The following is a 17,399-nucleotide window of genomic DNA, read 5'->3' on the forward strand; positions in this document are numbered from 1 at the left end:
TCAACTTTGCCGTGTACTTGCCTCTGAGGACTTCATCTTCTTTCGTTTAATGTCTCGAACGTCTCGACTTAACGATCTTGCTCCTCCATGACTTTGACTTGCTTGACTTTGTTCACTCGTTCTTGTGTTGTACATCTGTGGTTTTATCACGCTTGCGAGGAGAATCCGCTCTATATCCGTTTATTTTGCAGATCACGGAAGGGACGAAGTCTATGTCCATTTAAGCACCATCGTTCGTTGGTGCAAGTGTCTTGGAGAAATACATCGCGTCCGTTCCCACCTCCTGAGTTTATAGTGTCTTATTCCCTTCACCTTGATAACCTGTCTACTAGGACCAAAAACATTTCATTGCGGTGCTTAGATCTTTGTAGAAGTCCGACGAAGTCCGCGCATAACGTGGCCCTCGGTTTTACTAGCACTTGCCAGTCTCTTGCTTTTTATTTGGTTTAAAACTTATGCATGACACGCATTTCCTCTATAGTTCTGAGCATCCATATTCGCACCCTTTTTGTGGAGTGACTGAGCCTTTTCTTTTCGCACATGTCGTTGATCCAGCTGCAGCTAGTTGCTGTGACAAGGCGTCCTCAACCACGTTTAGCTGACCCTCTTTGTAAGCTACTTTGAAGAATTACTGTTCTAACTTCAGGGGTCAACTGACGATCCTTCCTGAAGGAAAGCATTACAAGACGAGTCGATCTAGCCATTTCACGCTTGGAAATAACCCTTTTTAATTAGTTCTGAATTTCGAATTTAATTTTATCAAAATCGGACGACTGTATCATAAAGCTGCCATACAAACAATCGGAAAATTAGTTGGAAAATAATATGAAAAAATTATATCTTTGGTGTTTTTCGCATACTATTTTGTATTATTAAATATAAAAATTTTTACATATTTAAGAATTTTGAAAATATTACGACTCTTACATAAAGCTGTTTTTTAATATCACTGAAGCTAGAAACAATCCAAAAAAATGTATCATGGTGTTCCTAACGTTAATTATTTCTTATAACTCAAGACTAAATGATCTTCGGCATGCCGGAGTTAACTTCCTTTATTGTTTTTTCTTAGTATGTATTCGAACACTATAGTTAAAATGTAGCCTCAAAATATTTTTTTACCCGTTACTCGTATAATAAAAGTGTATATTGTATTCGGCGGAAATGGTATTACAGGTAGAAAGAATTGTTTCCGAACCTAGCCGAGTCGATCTAGCCATGTCCGTCTGTCTGTCCGTCTCTACTGAGACGTTGAAAACTATAAAAGCCAGAGTGTTGGAAATTGGTATGCAGATTCTTAAGCGAAAGCCCACAATTCGCCCAAAAGAGCACACATCATTAATGATAGTACACATATTTAAACTGAAATTTATTGGTTTCTCCTATATCTTTCTTTGAGCCGCACTATAAGGACCTCAAAACGTCCAAAACTTTAGCGACTAAAGCTTATATGTGAAAACTTAAATGTATCTATAGTCAAGGAACTAGTCTATAGCTTTCTTTCTTGTTATTTTTTTAATTGAAGTGAAAGCTGGGAAAAAATTTCAAAGGACTTTTTAAAATAAGGCGCTTTTAATTAGGGCATTATTAATGCCATAGGCTGTCATTAAAAATTAAAATGCCATCATAATTTCTTCAATGTGAAATATTATAAAATATTTTCATTCTGAATGAGAGCTCGTTCGAGTTATTGTTTCATGTAAGAATAAGCTAATTTTATGACAAACGCCTAGCTTTTTATACCCTTGCAGAGGAGACGTTTCCGACCCCATAAAGTATATGTATTCTTGATCAGCGTCTGTCCGTCCGTCCGTTTCTACGCAAACTAGTCTCTCAGTTTTAAAGCTATAGGGCTGAAACTTTCCCAAAAGTCTTCATTCTATTGCATGTAGTATATAAGTCGGAACCAGCCGGATCGGACAACTACATCTTATAGCTCCCATAAGAACTATCGGGGAAAAAATTATAAAATTATATCTTTCGTGTTTTTTAACATATACCTTTCTTATCTTGGATATACCATTTTTAAATTAGTTCTGAATTTCGAAATTAATTTTATCAAAATCGTACGCTTCAAAAAGTTGATACATTTCATGTCAGATGATACGCTTTATAACTTTCTAGGTCCATATCAAAAGTATTTATAATTTCATGTTTTTTGACATAATAAATAGCACGCATTAAATTGTCTTGTTTTATCATACAAAATTATAACTCTAGAACATATGTACATTATATTTTCAGGTACGTTCGTTGTATAAAGCCAAATTTAACAAAGCGACCAAACAACTATAACCATTCATTAGTTCTTGATCAATTGAAATATCTCGGCGTTGTGGATATAATTCGAATACGAAGAGAAGGATTTCCCATACATTTAAGCCGTGAAGACTTTATTGTTAAATATAAGTGTCTGATGACAGATAAGTCTGTTGAATGCCCACATAAATACATAAAAGATATATTGGAAATAGTTAACATGTCAAATACAGAATGGCAATTAGGAAAAAGTATTATATTTTTGAGAAGTAAGGTACATCAACTATTGGAGAACAAACGGAAAGAAAAACTTTGTAAAAGTGCCCTTATTATTCAAAAATATTGGAAACGATTTTATTGGTTTAACTCATTTTTACACATTAAACGGGCTGTTTTGAAAATACAGCATGCTTATAAGGGCTGGAGATTAAGAATCCATTTCATTAGGATGAGGCGCAGTGCAATTGTCATTCAAAGTCATCTACGCGGAGTTTTTGCTAGAGAGGTAAGATGTAAATAATATTTACTATGAGCTCGGTATATTATTGTCATAGATTACTAATTGTATATATAAATGTTGAATAATAAAGCCGTTTATAAATGTTACACCATAACTTAACTAAGAAACTAAACCAATATATGTGAGTAGTGATCTGTTTTTATAGCCCCCAGTGTGAACAGCTCTGGTGACGGGATTGTCCTTTCAGTTGTCGGGTGCCCAGGATTGCGTTCGGTGGTAATCGTATGCTCAGGATTGCGTGGGTGGGTTATCGGGTGATTAGGATTGCGTGTTGAAAATAGAAACCAATTTTCTTTTGTTATTAAATTTTGTTTGTTTTGTTGATTTTTTCCGTATTTCATGTTTTGTCTCCCTGTTCCTTGGATGATTTTGGGTGTGCTGCTTTTGTCCGAAAGTAGTGTTGGTGCTATCGTCGGAGTACGCCAGGGCGCCTTCCTGGCCACTGTTCCTTCCTGGGTCCATGTTCTCTTCGCTGCTCCTGCTGTTTCGATGGCCGACAACAGGAACACTCGTCATCGGCTTACCTCAAGCCTCTGCAACTTAGACCGTTGATTTGCTGCTGATTTTTGTAGTTTGTTCTTCATCTGTAATTCTGTTGATTTGGTTTCGCTCGCGTAAAGTCCGTGGAGGTTGGGCTGGGCAATAGTTCTAGCCATTCGGTTAAAATATCATTTTTTTGCTAGGCTTGGCGCTTATACATGGAAAATACATCGGAAAATATACTTTTTGGAGTTTCATTGGCGTAGAACAAACATAAAAGTGAAAGCTCAATAGGTGGGCTTGAGTTCCACTTAAGGGGCAACCGTCGAATATTTAGGTTTGAGCGCCTAGTTGTCTCGCGACCGCGCTCTAAAGCCGTTCAATCTTTTGTAGAGTAACGATAAACCAGCGAAAAGTGAAGAAAAAAGCTATCTTTCCGCCGGAGAAGTGTCCGAGGCATGGATCGTATAAAGTTTTTAAATTTGACAAATTTTTTTTTGTAAGCTAATAAGTGATTTTGTCAGTTTTGTGGGCCAAAGCCACACACGGGCTAAATTCAGTGTTGTTTTCTCATAAACCTAACCTATTTGAGAACCAAAAGAAAAAAAGAGAAAAGAAAGGTTAAGGTTTTAATTTAAAAAAAAATTGTGATTTTGTTTGCTCTCTTTAAGGCTTAAATTTTCAGCCACGTTTCAACGATGGATCTGCGATAAGGTTGATGAGTGAAAATACACAATTGACGATCAAACCATAATTTCGTGATGTCTATATTGCATAAAATAACGTAAAATCTAAAATGGAAAGAAAATAAAAAAAAAAAATCCTTGAAGAAGAGTCCGATGCCTAAATTAATGTTTGAATGGCTAATATAAATCAAGAAAAAATACCCTCTCATATGTAAAAGACTCGATTGAACCTCACATTCACTCAAGTTCGTTTGCTTATTCGATGCAAATGCAATTTTGATCAGTAAGCGGCATGGAAGATGCAGACGGAAATGCAGCACAAAAGTGCCCTTTGTGTAAATCCACCATAGACGAAGGAACAATTTTTAAAAGCAGATGTGGCCATGTATTTCATCAGGCATTGTAGGCTATTCTAAAAATAAAACAACATGTCCTACTTGTAAGACAGTGTGCTTTGAAATATCTAGTACTCTTGCTCAAAATACTAGGTCGCTTAAAGGGCAGGTAATAGATGCTACCGCCACTGGCTCGTCAGGGGCAGCAGCTTGGGTAACGGCTCAGAAAGAGTTGATCCAGAATACAATTTTAGAAGCGGTAAAAACCATGCAGAATGATTTGTTGACTAAATTATGAGAGAGAATGACTAGGTTGATTAAAGCCAAGTTTTCTGCACCCTTTCCAGCTGTAGAGGTTGCTAATTCGGAATTAGTGATTGAAAGAGATTCTCTAGGTCGAAGGCCAATGGTCAAAATGGCTGGACCATCAGGTTCCGGTCGCAAAACACCGAGGAGAAGTCACTCAGACCCAAGCCAGAGAGCCGACAAAATAGTGGAAATCCTGAAGGTCTTAGTGTCGACAATTTCATTTATCGAGCGGAGGCTCTCACGAGACAAGCGATGGAAGGAAATTTTTCGATCCTGAGCAGCAATGCTAGCATTCTGTTTGAAAAAAATGAGAAGGAACTCCAATGGAGGTATCATAAGAATACCCAGGAATTGCGATGGGATTATTTTTGTACTGCACTTTGAAGGCAATTCAGAGAGGCTCGTACGGACTTAGATATCCGAGAAGCTATTTGGGATAGGAAGCAGTGGCAAAGAGAAGGGTTTAATACCTTCCATAATGCAATAGAGGAATTAATGGACAAACTTGATATGCCCCTAACCAAAACGGAAGTGGTAGATATATTAAAAAGGAATTTAAGGCCGGAGATAAAACATAAAATTCTGGGCATCCTAGTTCGAACGGTAGAGCGGTTGAGAGAAATATGTCGATGCAGGAAAAGCTTTTTAGAAGACGTCTGAATATCCCAGGGATATCAATATTACCATTCCGCAAGCAATCTTTGAGTTGGCTGAGGATATGATAAATGCTGAGGAGTTTTCCGAGGGTGAAATAAATGGCAAAGTAAGTGCACGTTCTATTCAAACGCTCGAAGAACCAGCTAGGCCATCTCCATCTGATCCCATCAAGGAATGTTGGCCAAATCTGGTGGCTAAACAAGTCGGAAATCTAAGGCCAGACTTGAAAGAACTCCACACAAATCCCAGCAGCAGATGGCCGGCCGCTCACCAGGTACGCGGCGAATTCGCGTAGTGGCGGCGCGGCGAAGACCGATTGGAGAACGGAGATCGAGGACGGAGAGTGTAAGAGTTGGAGAACGTGAGAGTTTGGAGAAAGTGAGAGTTTGGAGAACGTGGTAGTTTGGAGAGCAAGAGGGTTCGGAGACCAAGAGAATTTGGAGACCAAGAATGGAGAAAGAGAGAGCGGAGACTTGGCGGGCGGACCGAGAGTGCCGTGTGCAAAAAGGAGTAACGGGAGGCCGCCGGACTTTGGACGCGGCCATGAACTTTGGCCGAGAAAGAAGGTGACACATCTCGCATGCCACATGCGTCATCGGAATCAGCGGGACGGCAGCATCAGGCTGGGCGTTTGCGGGAAGCAGTGCGTGAAGGACAAGAGGGTCAATCAGGAGCCATGGACTTTGGACCCGGTGTGGAGAGTTTCGGCGGGCCGTGTGCCAAGTGGAGTTGAGCAGGTCCTGACGCGAACAGCCAGAAGGGAGAGAAGTCCCGTAGCGGCGCGACCGAACATTGAGAGTAACGAGCCAGAAGGGAGAGAAGTCCCGGAGCGGCGCGACAGAACCCCGAGAGTAGCGAGCCAGAAGGGAGAGAAGTCCCGGAGCGGCGCAACAGAACCCCAAGAGTTACGGGCCAGAAGGGAGAGAAGTCCCGGATCGGCGTATGCCTACGAACCCAACACAGAAGTCACGCTACGCATTGCCACCCAGCCAGGAGCAGTTCGCAGGACACCGCCACCAGCAAGCAGGACACCCCACCGCAACAGCCACGCAAGGAGAACCGAGCGGGCAGGAACGGCACGGACAGTACGCGAAAGGGTCCACGTTCGTTAACACGAGGAGCAGAAGCGAAGTGAAGAGCGAGGCAGCTTCCTGGCGATCCGCCTTGACTGTCCACACGATCTGAGCGGAAACCCTGTGGGACCATCCGGGACAGAGCAAGGGACAGGAGGTCGGGTGTCGAGAGGAGTGATCCTGGAGAGCTCGTCAGTCTGTTCACCCTAGTCTGAGAACGGTGACGCTTCCCTAATCCCGCACGGCTGACCCCTTAGCAAATCTGAATCGTGGCCGAGCAGTCACCGAGCCAAACGCGTCAGGAGCAAGCAGCGGGCAAGGATCTTCAGGGAGCGACACACCGGGAACACCGTGTCAACGAGGCGAGCGAACATCGAGACAACCCATACCGTCAGAGACAGCGAGACAAGGAAATTATAAAGTCGACTGCAATTACACCCGCAATAAACCCATGTTTATATAAATTTGGTGGGACGAACATACAGAATCTACTGAGCTAGCCGCACAAATACCGTAGAGAGCAGAACGCAAATAAATCAGTTCGTTACATCTGGCGCCCAAAACGTGATTGTCTCGGCGGTGAAAGCAAAATAAACAGAATGGGAAAGAAGTGGATTTACCGCCTTAAGAAGGAGGACTTCGCTCAGGTCGCACAGAGAGTTAATGTCGCCCTGGACGGCAGAATAGAGGAAATGAGGAGGACATTGTCGAAATATTACTCCGAGGCAGAGAACAACCCACAACTTGCCGACATCTGGGCTAAGATGGAAGCCATGTATTACGACAGAACCGCACCGAGTATCACGCTAACCAACTCTGTCCGCACGATCTGAGCAGAAACCAGTGGTCCCACAGAGCAAGGGACATGCGGTCGTGTGTCGAGAGGAGTGATCCTGGAGGACTCGTCAGTCTGTTCATCCTAGTCTAAGAACGGTGACGCTTCCCCAAACCCGCACGGCTGACCCCATAGCGAGTCTGAAGTCACTAAATCAACGCGTCCGGAACAAGCAGCGGACAAGGATCTTCAGGGAGCTACAAAACTGGAACACCGTGTCAACGAGGCGAGAGAACATCGACACAACCCGTACCGTCAGAGACAGCGATGACAAGCAAATTATAAAGCCAACCGTGACCGACGGTCACGTTTATATAAATTTGGTCTGACGAACACACACAATCTACTGAGCTAGACGCACAAATATCGTAGCGAGCAGAAAGTAAACAAAATCAGTTCGCTACATCTGGCACCTAAAATCGTCATGAAGACATGAGCAGGACATTGTCGGAGTATTACTCCGAGACAGAGAACGACCCACAACTAGCCGACATCTGGGCTGTGCTGGAAGCAATGTATTACGACAGAGCCGGCCCGAGTATCACGCTAACTAACGCTGAAGGGGATAACCTAGTAGCAAGCTTGAGCATCGACAACTTGCAAAGGACACAGGAGAGAGTCAAGCCAGGACAGGAAGACTATGGTACTGAACTCTAGACCCAGCCAGTCGGGTCGCTAAACAAGTCCGCGAGTGGTCATTCAGGTTCGACATGGCGGAGAAACCGTTCGAGTTCTTGGAACAAGTTGAATAGTCCGCCAACACCTATGGCTTAGACCTAGACATGATCCTCCGAGCGATGCCGGAGTTGCTGAAAGGAAGGGCGTTGAAGTGGTTTATCGCCAACAATGAACAGTGGAAAACCTGGACAGAGTTTATTGGGAGCTTCCATCCTTGCTTTATGCCGAGAGATTTCTTCACAAGGCTGTCGGATCAGGTCAGGCAACGAAAGCAGGGTTTCAGTGAGTCATTTAAAGACTACATGATCGAGGCCACTAAACTATTCTGCGAGAGACACCTTAAAGATCATCAAGGAAAACTGCACCCCAGCCTAAGGATCTTCCTAAGGGCGTACAAAGTACCGGACCTGGACACGTTGATGCTATTAGCCGATGAATACGAAGAACTGGAAAAGGAGCGGGAAGCGTTCGACCAAGAAAACAAGTTCTCAAAGGCAAAGTCGTCACCACCAGCGCAGGTCGCGTGCAGAAGATGCGAGGAGACAGGTAGCCAGGAGGCACGGAGAAATGACCAAGGAGGCACCAGGAGCACCACGAAGAGGCCAATGAACGCCACCACAGCAGCAACAGATACAACTAGCGAACACGGTGTGGAGACCGCCAAACACAACACAGAGGCCGCGGGGAACGACACACATTGCAGATCCCCATGAGGCCTGCCGAAGGTGCGGCGGCCACGGACACTGGGCACGACAATGTCGACTCCAACGCCTGTTGTTCTGCTGGGTGTGCGGGAGAGTAGGTGTCAGGAGCGTCGTGTGCTGCCAGCAGGCGGGAAATGCCCAGTGACCTCAGTCGCAGAGAGTCGAGCGGGAGTCGGAAAATGCTACCTCTCCAAACTAACGGGCAAGCTAATCGAGGAGGAGCAGCAGTTGTCCGCTCGTACGCTCAACAGCATCGAGAGCCATTCAGGAAGGATCGTCAGATAACCCCTGGAGTTGCAGCAGTATGACTTCGAAATAACGTACAGGAAGGGACAACTTAATATGGTGGCAGACGCATTATCAAGGCAGCCACTACCAATAATACTGCGAGAGATCAAGGGGATAATAGCGGCGGAAGCCTCCGAAGCATGCAGCTGGATTCAGGACATGCACGGAAAGATTAGGACCCAGCCACAAAAGTACCCGGACTACGTAATTGAGGGAGACACTTTTAGAGGAACATTCCACACAGAGCAGGCAGTGAGGATATCGCGACGTGGAAGATGTGCGTCCCGAAAGCTCTACGAGAAGCGGTGCTAAAAGAGAACCACGACTCACGGATAGCTGGCCATGTAGGAAGCAGAAGTACAATAGCACGTCTGGCTGCTCGGTACTACTGGCCAGGCGTGCATCGAGCCCACGTAAGAGATAATCAGATGCAGGCAGCGGGAAAAATGCTAACGCAGGTGCCAGAGGAACCGTGGGCTACAGTATGCGCAGACTTCGTCGGACCCCTGCCGCGTTCAAAACACGGCAACCAAATGCTGCTGGTGCTGATAGACCGGTTCTCCAAGTGTACTGAATTGGTGCCGCTGCGGATCGCGACGGCCGCGTCCCTAAAGAAAACGTTCAGGAAGCGCATTATCGCAAGGTTTGGGGTCCCGAAGGTAGTCATAACGGACAACGGAGAACAGTTCAACAGCAAAATCTTTAAGAGTTTCCTGGCCGAGATGGGAGCCAAGCAACAGTTAACGGCTCCATATACCCCGCAAGAGAACACGACAGAAAGAGCAAATAGGACCGCGAAGACAATGATAGCGCAGTTCACAGGGCAGGATCAGAGAAACTGGGACGAGAAATGTCATGAGATCATGCTGGCAGTAAAAACGAGTGTTTCGGAATCCACAGGTAACACCCCGGCGTTTATTACTCAAGGCAGAAAAACGAGACTACCGAGCGCCCTATACGACAGAGAGACCTTGGGAACAGGGCGACCCACTGAGTCTCCAGGGGAGAAGGCCAATAAACTCGGGGAAATCTTCGAGATTGTAAGGCGGTATCTGGAGAGAGCCTCCCAGGACCAGGCTGGGCATTCCAACCTAAGGAGGAGACAATGGACACCAGCGGTGGGGGACGTCGTGTGGTTCACGGGCCGTGTGGGCAGCAAAGTTGGCCCCAAGATACGACGGACCTTACCAGGTCCCGGTTTTTTCGTCACCAGTAATCTGCAAAATGCGGCACGTGAACACAAAAAAAGAGACCATTCATGTGACCGAGCTGAAACAAAAACAAACACAGAACACAAGCGGGCAGCTACAAGCAGATACGTTAGACAAAAGGCAACAGTAAAGTTTCAAAGAGTCTCAATGGAGGAAAAGGGTCCAAGGAGAGCTCCAAGGATACCCAAAGGCCACGAGAAAAAGGGTCCAGGGATGGCTCCAAGGATACCCAACGGACGCGAGGGAAAGCGTCCAAGGATAGCTCCAAGTTTACCCAAAGGACCCGAGGAAAAGGGTCCAAGGTTAGCTCCTAGGATACCCAAAGGACTCGAGGAAAAGGGTCCAAGGATAGCTCCAAGAATACCCGAAGGACACGAGGAAAGGGGTCCAAGGAAAGCTCCAAGGATACCCAAAGGACACGAGGAAAAGGGTCCAATGATAGCTTTAAGGATACCCAAAGGACACAGATAAAACTTGAAGGATTCTCTATAAGGCACTACGATACAATCATATACAGTACAAGGAAGATGTCAAGGATAACGAAAGCGGAACCAAGGGCTACAAGGGTTTGTTTAGGACTGGCTGTAAAAACGCAGCAGCAGTCGGTACAGCTAAGAGAGCTATACCGAAAGAGGCCAAGCATCACGGAGAAGGGCATTATGCCCAGACGAGGAGACGGAATCGCGGGCCGGATCGGGGTCCAAACCAGGAGACACAACTGCTGGAGTCTGAAAGGGCACTCATGGTCAACAAAAGCAACCTGCCAAGAGAGAATAAGCTGATGAGCCGATTAGTATCGGTGCCCAGTGGGAACAGATAGAGGATCGGCGCGGGAGATTTGAAGTTGCTATGCGGAGGAGGACCGGCTGTGGAAAGGAAATAAGGTCAAAAGCGTCAGGGAATGTCAAGGGAGTAACGAGGGAGCGCCGAGGGAACCGGAACGAGATGCGCCATGACTGGAGAAAGAGAGAGCGGAGACTTAACGGGCGGAGCGAGAGTGCCGTGTGCAAAAAGGAGTAACGGGACGCCGCCGGACTTTGGACGCGACCTTGAACTTTGGGCCGAGAAAGAAGGTTCCACATCACAGCAGCAGTGAGTCACACAAGCATGCCACATGCGTCACTGGAATCAGCGGGACGGCAGCATCAGGCTGTACGTCGGCGGGAAGCAGTGCGTGAAGGACAAGAGGGTCAAACAGGAGCCATGGACTTTGGACCCGGTGTGGAGAGTTTCGGCGGCCGTGTGCAATAGGGAAATATGCCCACGAACCCAGCACAGAAGTCACGCGACGTACAGCCACCCTGTCAAGAGCAGTTCGCAGGACACCGCCACCAGCAAGCAGGACACCCCACCTCAACAGCCACACAAGGAGAATCGAGCCCGCAGGAACGGCACGGATAGTATGCGAAAGGGTGAGGCTAGGGTGGAATGATCGTTAACACGAGGAGCAAAATTGAAGTAAGAGCGAGGCAGCTTCCTGGTGTTCCGCCTTGAGCGGAAGCCCCGTGGGACCATCCGGGACAGAGCAAGGGACAGGCGGTCGGGTATCGAGAGGAGTGATCCTGGAGAGCTCGTTAGTCAGTTCACCCTAGTCTGAGAACGGTGACGCTTCCCTAAGCCCGCACGGCCGACCCCATAGCGAGTCTGAATTCGAAATGATTCCAGAGGGCGAGAAAGCTTTGCTTGTCCTGCTATGTTCCGCTCCAGCGTTACGCAGCGCGGACTTATATAATCTTTTTAGGTGCAATGTGATGCAAGTAAATCTGGTATTGGTGCACAAAACAGAGCAGGGTGACGAGTATCCTTTTACGTTTGTATCTCAAAAAATTAAACAAAGCCCAAAGGAATTATTCGGTTACTGAACACGAGTGTCTCGCGGCCATTTTTTCCATTAAGCATTTTCGGCCTTACGCAGAAGGGCATGAATTTACGCTTCACTCAAATGGCTCATGAGTCAGACGGTTCTCCACACTCGCTTGGGTCAAAAATGAACATCGAAGTGGGGAAATATATGTTCTACCAGACGCTTTGTCTAGAGTCAATGAGGCAGAAGTAGCTGCGGTAAAGGCATGGACTATTAGTAGACCTTCAAGCACTAGAGTTCAGATCGGCCAAGTATCTAGAACTGGTAGAAAAAGTCAAGTCCACGCAGGATCAGTTGCCGGACTTAAAACGATTAAAGACCGAAAAATGAAGAAAAAATCGAGTTTTCCGCCGGAAAAGTGTCCGAGGCGTGGATCGTATTCGTGGGATCGGCAAGGTAATGGGCCTACATAGTTCTAGCATACTGTTTCTATTAATGCCTGTACGATTAAGTGAACATTTTTCGTGCAGCCCTTTGTGATGTCTTGTACTGTTGGCATAATTCACAGCGTCGTTTTGTTGGAAGGGTTTTTTTTATTTTTTTTTTTCTTCCTCAAGCATGTGAAATAGAATTACCACATTAAGCTTTCTGCTGCTTTGCCAAGCGCATCTGGCGATCCGTCCGGACGGGCTCTCAATTAAGTTCAACCTCCAATGCTTGGTTACCTGTTATAAGAACAAGGTTGTATCCTTCTATGCACATTTGGATTTCCCAATGGATAACCAAATAGTCTTTTTCAGTGGATGAGTACTTTACCTTATTCTTTCGTCTTCGTCTGACGAATTCGATCACTTGCTCTACGTTTTTCACTCTTGCTCCCAGTAAGAAATTACTAGGGTCGATCTGCAATTTAAACGTTTTTGTGAACGTTCCTGTTCTTCGATTAATTTAAACTTTTCTTGAATAGGTAGCTTGCTTGCTAAGAGAAACCTTGTACGAAGCGTATACACCAAGAGTCAACTCTTTGCAATTGTTTAACTGTTTTTTCTTATTTGAAATTGGAAGATTTTTTTCTGGGTCTGAGTGTATTCTTCTTGCGTACGTGGAATGCGAGGGATCAATAAGGTTGATGACTGGACTGCATCGCAGGGTTCCGAGGGAGTGCCTTTGTTTAATTGGCCGGTCGAGTTCCATGAAAATCCTGTGTTTGGCATTAGTTGCAGTTTCTTTCTGACTATCTCCTGTATCTCCTCCTCACCTGCCAAGAGGTATTTTTTTCAACAGTAGCGGAGAATTCAAACTTTACTCCAAACAACAAAGTCGGGGAAAGTAGAACATTCACTGAATACCTCCGGCTGACAGAAAAGTTTGAATCGCTTCACACAGAGAAAACGCAACCAGAACGTGCAGGGCAACAACGGGCTACCCCCAAATAGAATTCAATGCACATGTGAGCATAGGCAATAGAAGATTGCAGAGCAATCCGAACAAAACTGTAACAAAAGCGCTGGATTACAGAAGTATTAGGAGACCTACTCCTAATCACAACTCAAATCAGGAATAACAAGAGACGCCAAAATAAAGGCCGAAGTTACTCATGACAGATGAGGAGGAGATAGGCTACTCAAAATCACTCAGATCGTATTAAGTATTTCGCGCACAAAAGCAAGAAAAATACACACAGATCCAGAAAAAAATCTCCCAATCCCAAATACGAAAAAACAGGTACACAGTTTCCAAAGAGTTAATTCTTGGTATAGACGCTTTGCACAAGATTTCTCTGAGCAAGCAAGCTACCTATTCAAGAAATGTTTAAATATATCGAAGAACAGGAAACGGCCTTATTACAAGTAGTAAATTGAAATGGAACCGTATTAAAAAATGTTTTGATCTTTTTCATATTAAATCAAACTTCATTTTCAAATGGTTTTAATATGTATAGCAGGTGAAGATCACCGGTTTGATGAAAATCCGACCTTGTGGCATGCCTGGCTAATTTTGACTGCATGTTAATATATTTACTTAAGCTTAGTTTTGATTGGTCTAATATATACTTTACCCTAAAATTTTGAGGCTGTTGATATATTTTAGATTGTTTTAGCCTCAGTATTTGGTACTTGCGTTGCAAAGAGTCGACACAACTACAAAATGTAATGTTTAGAGCTTCCAGATCACAGTCTGCTTTTTCGAATTAATAAATGTCCCTTCTGAGTTTACCCGTTGCATTACCAACTTAAAAAAAATTCCTAATTTTGTTAACATTAGGTGTATTTCTGCCAGTTACCTCCAGCAAAAGCTGGTTGTGAGGAGTTAAATAACTCTGCCGGACGCTCACCAGGAGAGGAATTGCCACACCTCGGCAGCGGAGCGGGACACAAGCGGGTCCCATGCATCACGGGAACATCATCGGTCATGCGCAAATGGGAAATAACGGCTCCCGAAAGACCTAAATAAAACCGCAGGGCGCAGATAGTTATTATCAGTCGATTATGAGGAGTCAGTCGAGTCGTTCGGGATAGGGGTAGCAGGGCATCACACGGCTAGGTTAGGCCAATCTGTTTATCCCTGTTAACGAAATCCTGGAGTTACGCCTGGAGAGGAAGGATTGCGACAAGTCCCGGAGTAAGCCCAGCCCTTCAAGTGGAAAAGGAGCAGGTCCTGGCGTGATCAGCCAAAAGGAAGAGCGGTCGATCAGTACGGTTTCGGGTGGAGTTTTCCAGAAAAGCCTACGGTTTTGACTCGTGAAGTCCCGGATCGGCGTAGGCCTGAGACATCCAGCCACACAGCCAGGAGCAGTACGCAGGACATCGCCATTAGCAAGGCAGACATCACATCGTGACAGCCACGCAAGACAGATCGAGCCCCGCGAAAACGTGACTGACAGTATGCAAAAGGGTGAAGAAGGGGTGGAACGTTCGTTTACACTAGGCGTAGAAGCGAATTATATTGCGAGGCAGCTTCTTGTCGTTTATGAAGATTAGATTATGAAATTTGTCATTTCCATATATATCCCTTTGCAACTAATAAGTCACATACTTTGACATTTCTGTTTTTTTTTTATATATGTAAAACCAACGACTCTAGAACGCAAAATTGTCATACAAGAGATCGATGATTCGTGAAACATCGATGCATCGGTTAACATCGATATGATAAAAAGGGGTTTCACGAAACATCGATGCATCGGTTAACATCGATATTAAAAAAAAAGGTGCAATTATAATAAATTAATCTTAAACGGCTCTATGTGCCTTTTATCGTGTAAGCCCCTACTACATCAGTTATATTCTAAGTGGTTATGAGCTGCACAGGATAATGTTGATGACCTTGCAGTCGACAAACTTAAATTTTCTGAGAAAGAGGTGGTCCAAGGAACTTAACCTTTACGTTACATCTTTGTAGGTTTATGAAGCAGCACTATTTAGCAAAATTTATTTAATAAGTTCAATCATGGCTGACGATCGCTGTACGACGAACGCCAACAACTTGTCGTTGAACATTGATGCCGTGTGTGAAATGATAATGCAAGATCGTCATCTGACCATTGGTGTAATTAGTTTCTGACAAGAAAGGAAGCTAACCTCGGCAAGCTACAACTTTTATACCCATATAGGTCGTTCCTGTGGGAACAGTGTATGAACAGAGCTTTAATGATTTAAAAAATAAAATAAAAACTAATTACAGAAATCTATACATGTATACTAACGTATAACTTTGCCGAAACCGAACTTAGTTATATATGTACTTTGCGTTCGATGTGTCTTCTGCAGGTCAGTCGTCTGTCAAGATGGACGCCGATATGTGTCACTTCGTTAAATTGGGGAATCTGCGTACTATTCAAAGATCCATGTACCAGTGGGGGAATGTTTGCCTGTTGAGAGTAATCGATTTGTGTTTATATTTTTGAACATTTATTTTAATACGCCATTCAAATAAAAACTTCTTCATTACGAGGAGGTGATTGGCTAGCTGTGTTGTTGCTCGGTCTGGGCACCTCGAGCGACTTAGGATTGCAGTATCGTCAGCGAACGAAGATATTGTTAGGTGCTCGTTGCCGTGCGTTTAGGTGTCTAGCTGCAGGGTTAGTTCAATGTCAGAATTTTCATACTTTTTATATTGATTAAGTTAAGTTTAGTTACGCCGTTACATATGGGGTGATCTAAAGACGAAAAAGAGTTATTAGTACTGGGGAATAGGCTTATGAGAGTGTAACAGCGCCTTAAGCGTTGGTACAAGCACATATATATATACTCAGCCTGAAAGTAGGCTCTATACATACATAAGTACATATGCACTCAGCTTCTGCGTTGCCAAATTACAAATATAGAATTTAATTTGGATAATTCAAAAAAATGGATTTAAACGAAGCCATGGAATAATTATTTCGCTGGAACTCTGCCGATGAGGATGCGTTCGTAAGGGTAACTAAAGGGATCACGCGAATTAAAAATTGGATCCAGTGATCTAGGTAGGGCGGGCCACAGGCGTAACAACATCCGCGTCTCGGTTACCGAATTTTCCCTTTCCCTTCTTTTACCTTAAGCTTTTTTTCTACTGGAATTAATTTGCATTCTCCCGGTTTCTCTCCCTTATCTACGATTCAATCTCGTACGTCGTCGCAAGCACGCTCAATTTCTAGTTTAAGATTCTAGTACCAGATCTGAATTAGCATGATCTCCACCCCCAAAGCCGACGAGCTAGAGCCGAACACTATATCGTGCCCCATGAAGTCAGATCTGTGTTAAATACTGGGCAATATAAGGTTGCACGTTACAAGAGGAAGAAAGCGCGTTGGTTTTATTAAACTGCGTGAAAAGTCTGTTAGCTTTCCTGGGGTCTGTTGACCAGTATGTGAGGCTGCCAGGAGAAACATCGTCTAATTGTTGCATTTTGTTTTGATTGAATTTTATAATTGCCTTCCTTTGGGAGTCACAAGGCGTTATCCCTAGTGCGTGTGTTAGACATTATAGTTCCCAGCTATAAAGCGATCTCCAATAAGTTTTAAAATTGCGTGAATTCTGAAATTTCAAAGTCCCTAGTCTGAGAACGATGACGCTTTCGTTAGCCCGCACGGCTGACCGCCTCGTGAGTCTGAACCGTTAATAAGTAGTTGCCGAGTTATTCAGGGACGAGCGCGGAAATGGATCTTCAGGAAGCTACAGTACTGGAGAACCAAGTCAATGAGACGAGAGCTTCGAGGCAACCAACCGTTGGAGTCACCAAGAGCCACAAATGGCGATATCAAGGCCATCCGTTTGTAATACTATACTCGCAATAAACCCACTACGAACCCGTAAATTCTGTGCTTTCTTACTGAGCTACTTGGCGACTGCCAAAATCCGGAATTCATTTAATTTCCTGAATCACTTAAACTCTTAATCAATGGAAAACATCCAATGCCATTGCCGTATGATCTAATAGTAAACTGAATATATGATAAAATCCGTTAGCTATACATAGGTACTGTTAAATTTAATGGAAATATTATAAATGACAGTACAGTGCTTTTGTTTTCGCTTCTTTGGTTCGTGGTTCCTGTGTGCTGCACTCCTTGCTGTAC

General features: G+C 44.5%; 1 protein-coding gene across 1 annotated transcript in view; it reads left to right on the top strand.

Moving 5' to 3' along the window:
* The window catches only part of LOC108029318 (unconventional myosin-VIIa), a 792,260-nt gene that overhangs the window by 565,409 nt on the left and 209,452 nt on the right, over positions 1-17,399 (top strand). The window contains exon 10 of the mRNA XM_050890354.1: positions 2,245-2,764. Within this exon, the coding sequence (XP_050746311.1) occupies positions 2,245-2,764 (520 nt within the window). The remainder of the gene's footprint in view (positions 1-2,244; positions 2,765-17,399) is intronic.

The sequence above is a fragment of the Drosophila biarmipes genome, unplaced genomic scaffold, assembly GCF_025231255.1.
Source record: "Drosophila biarmipes strain raj3 unplaced genomic scaffold, RU_DBia_V1.1 ptg000022l, whole genome shotgun sequence".
Lineage (NCBI taxonomy): Eukaryota > Metazoa > Arthropoda > Insecta > Diptera > Drosophilidae > Drosophila > Drosophila biarmipes.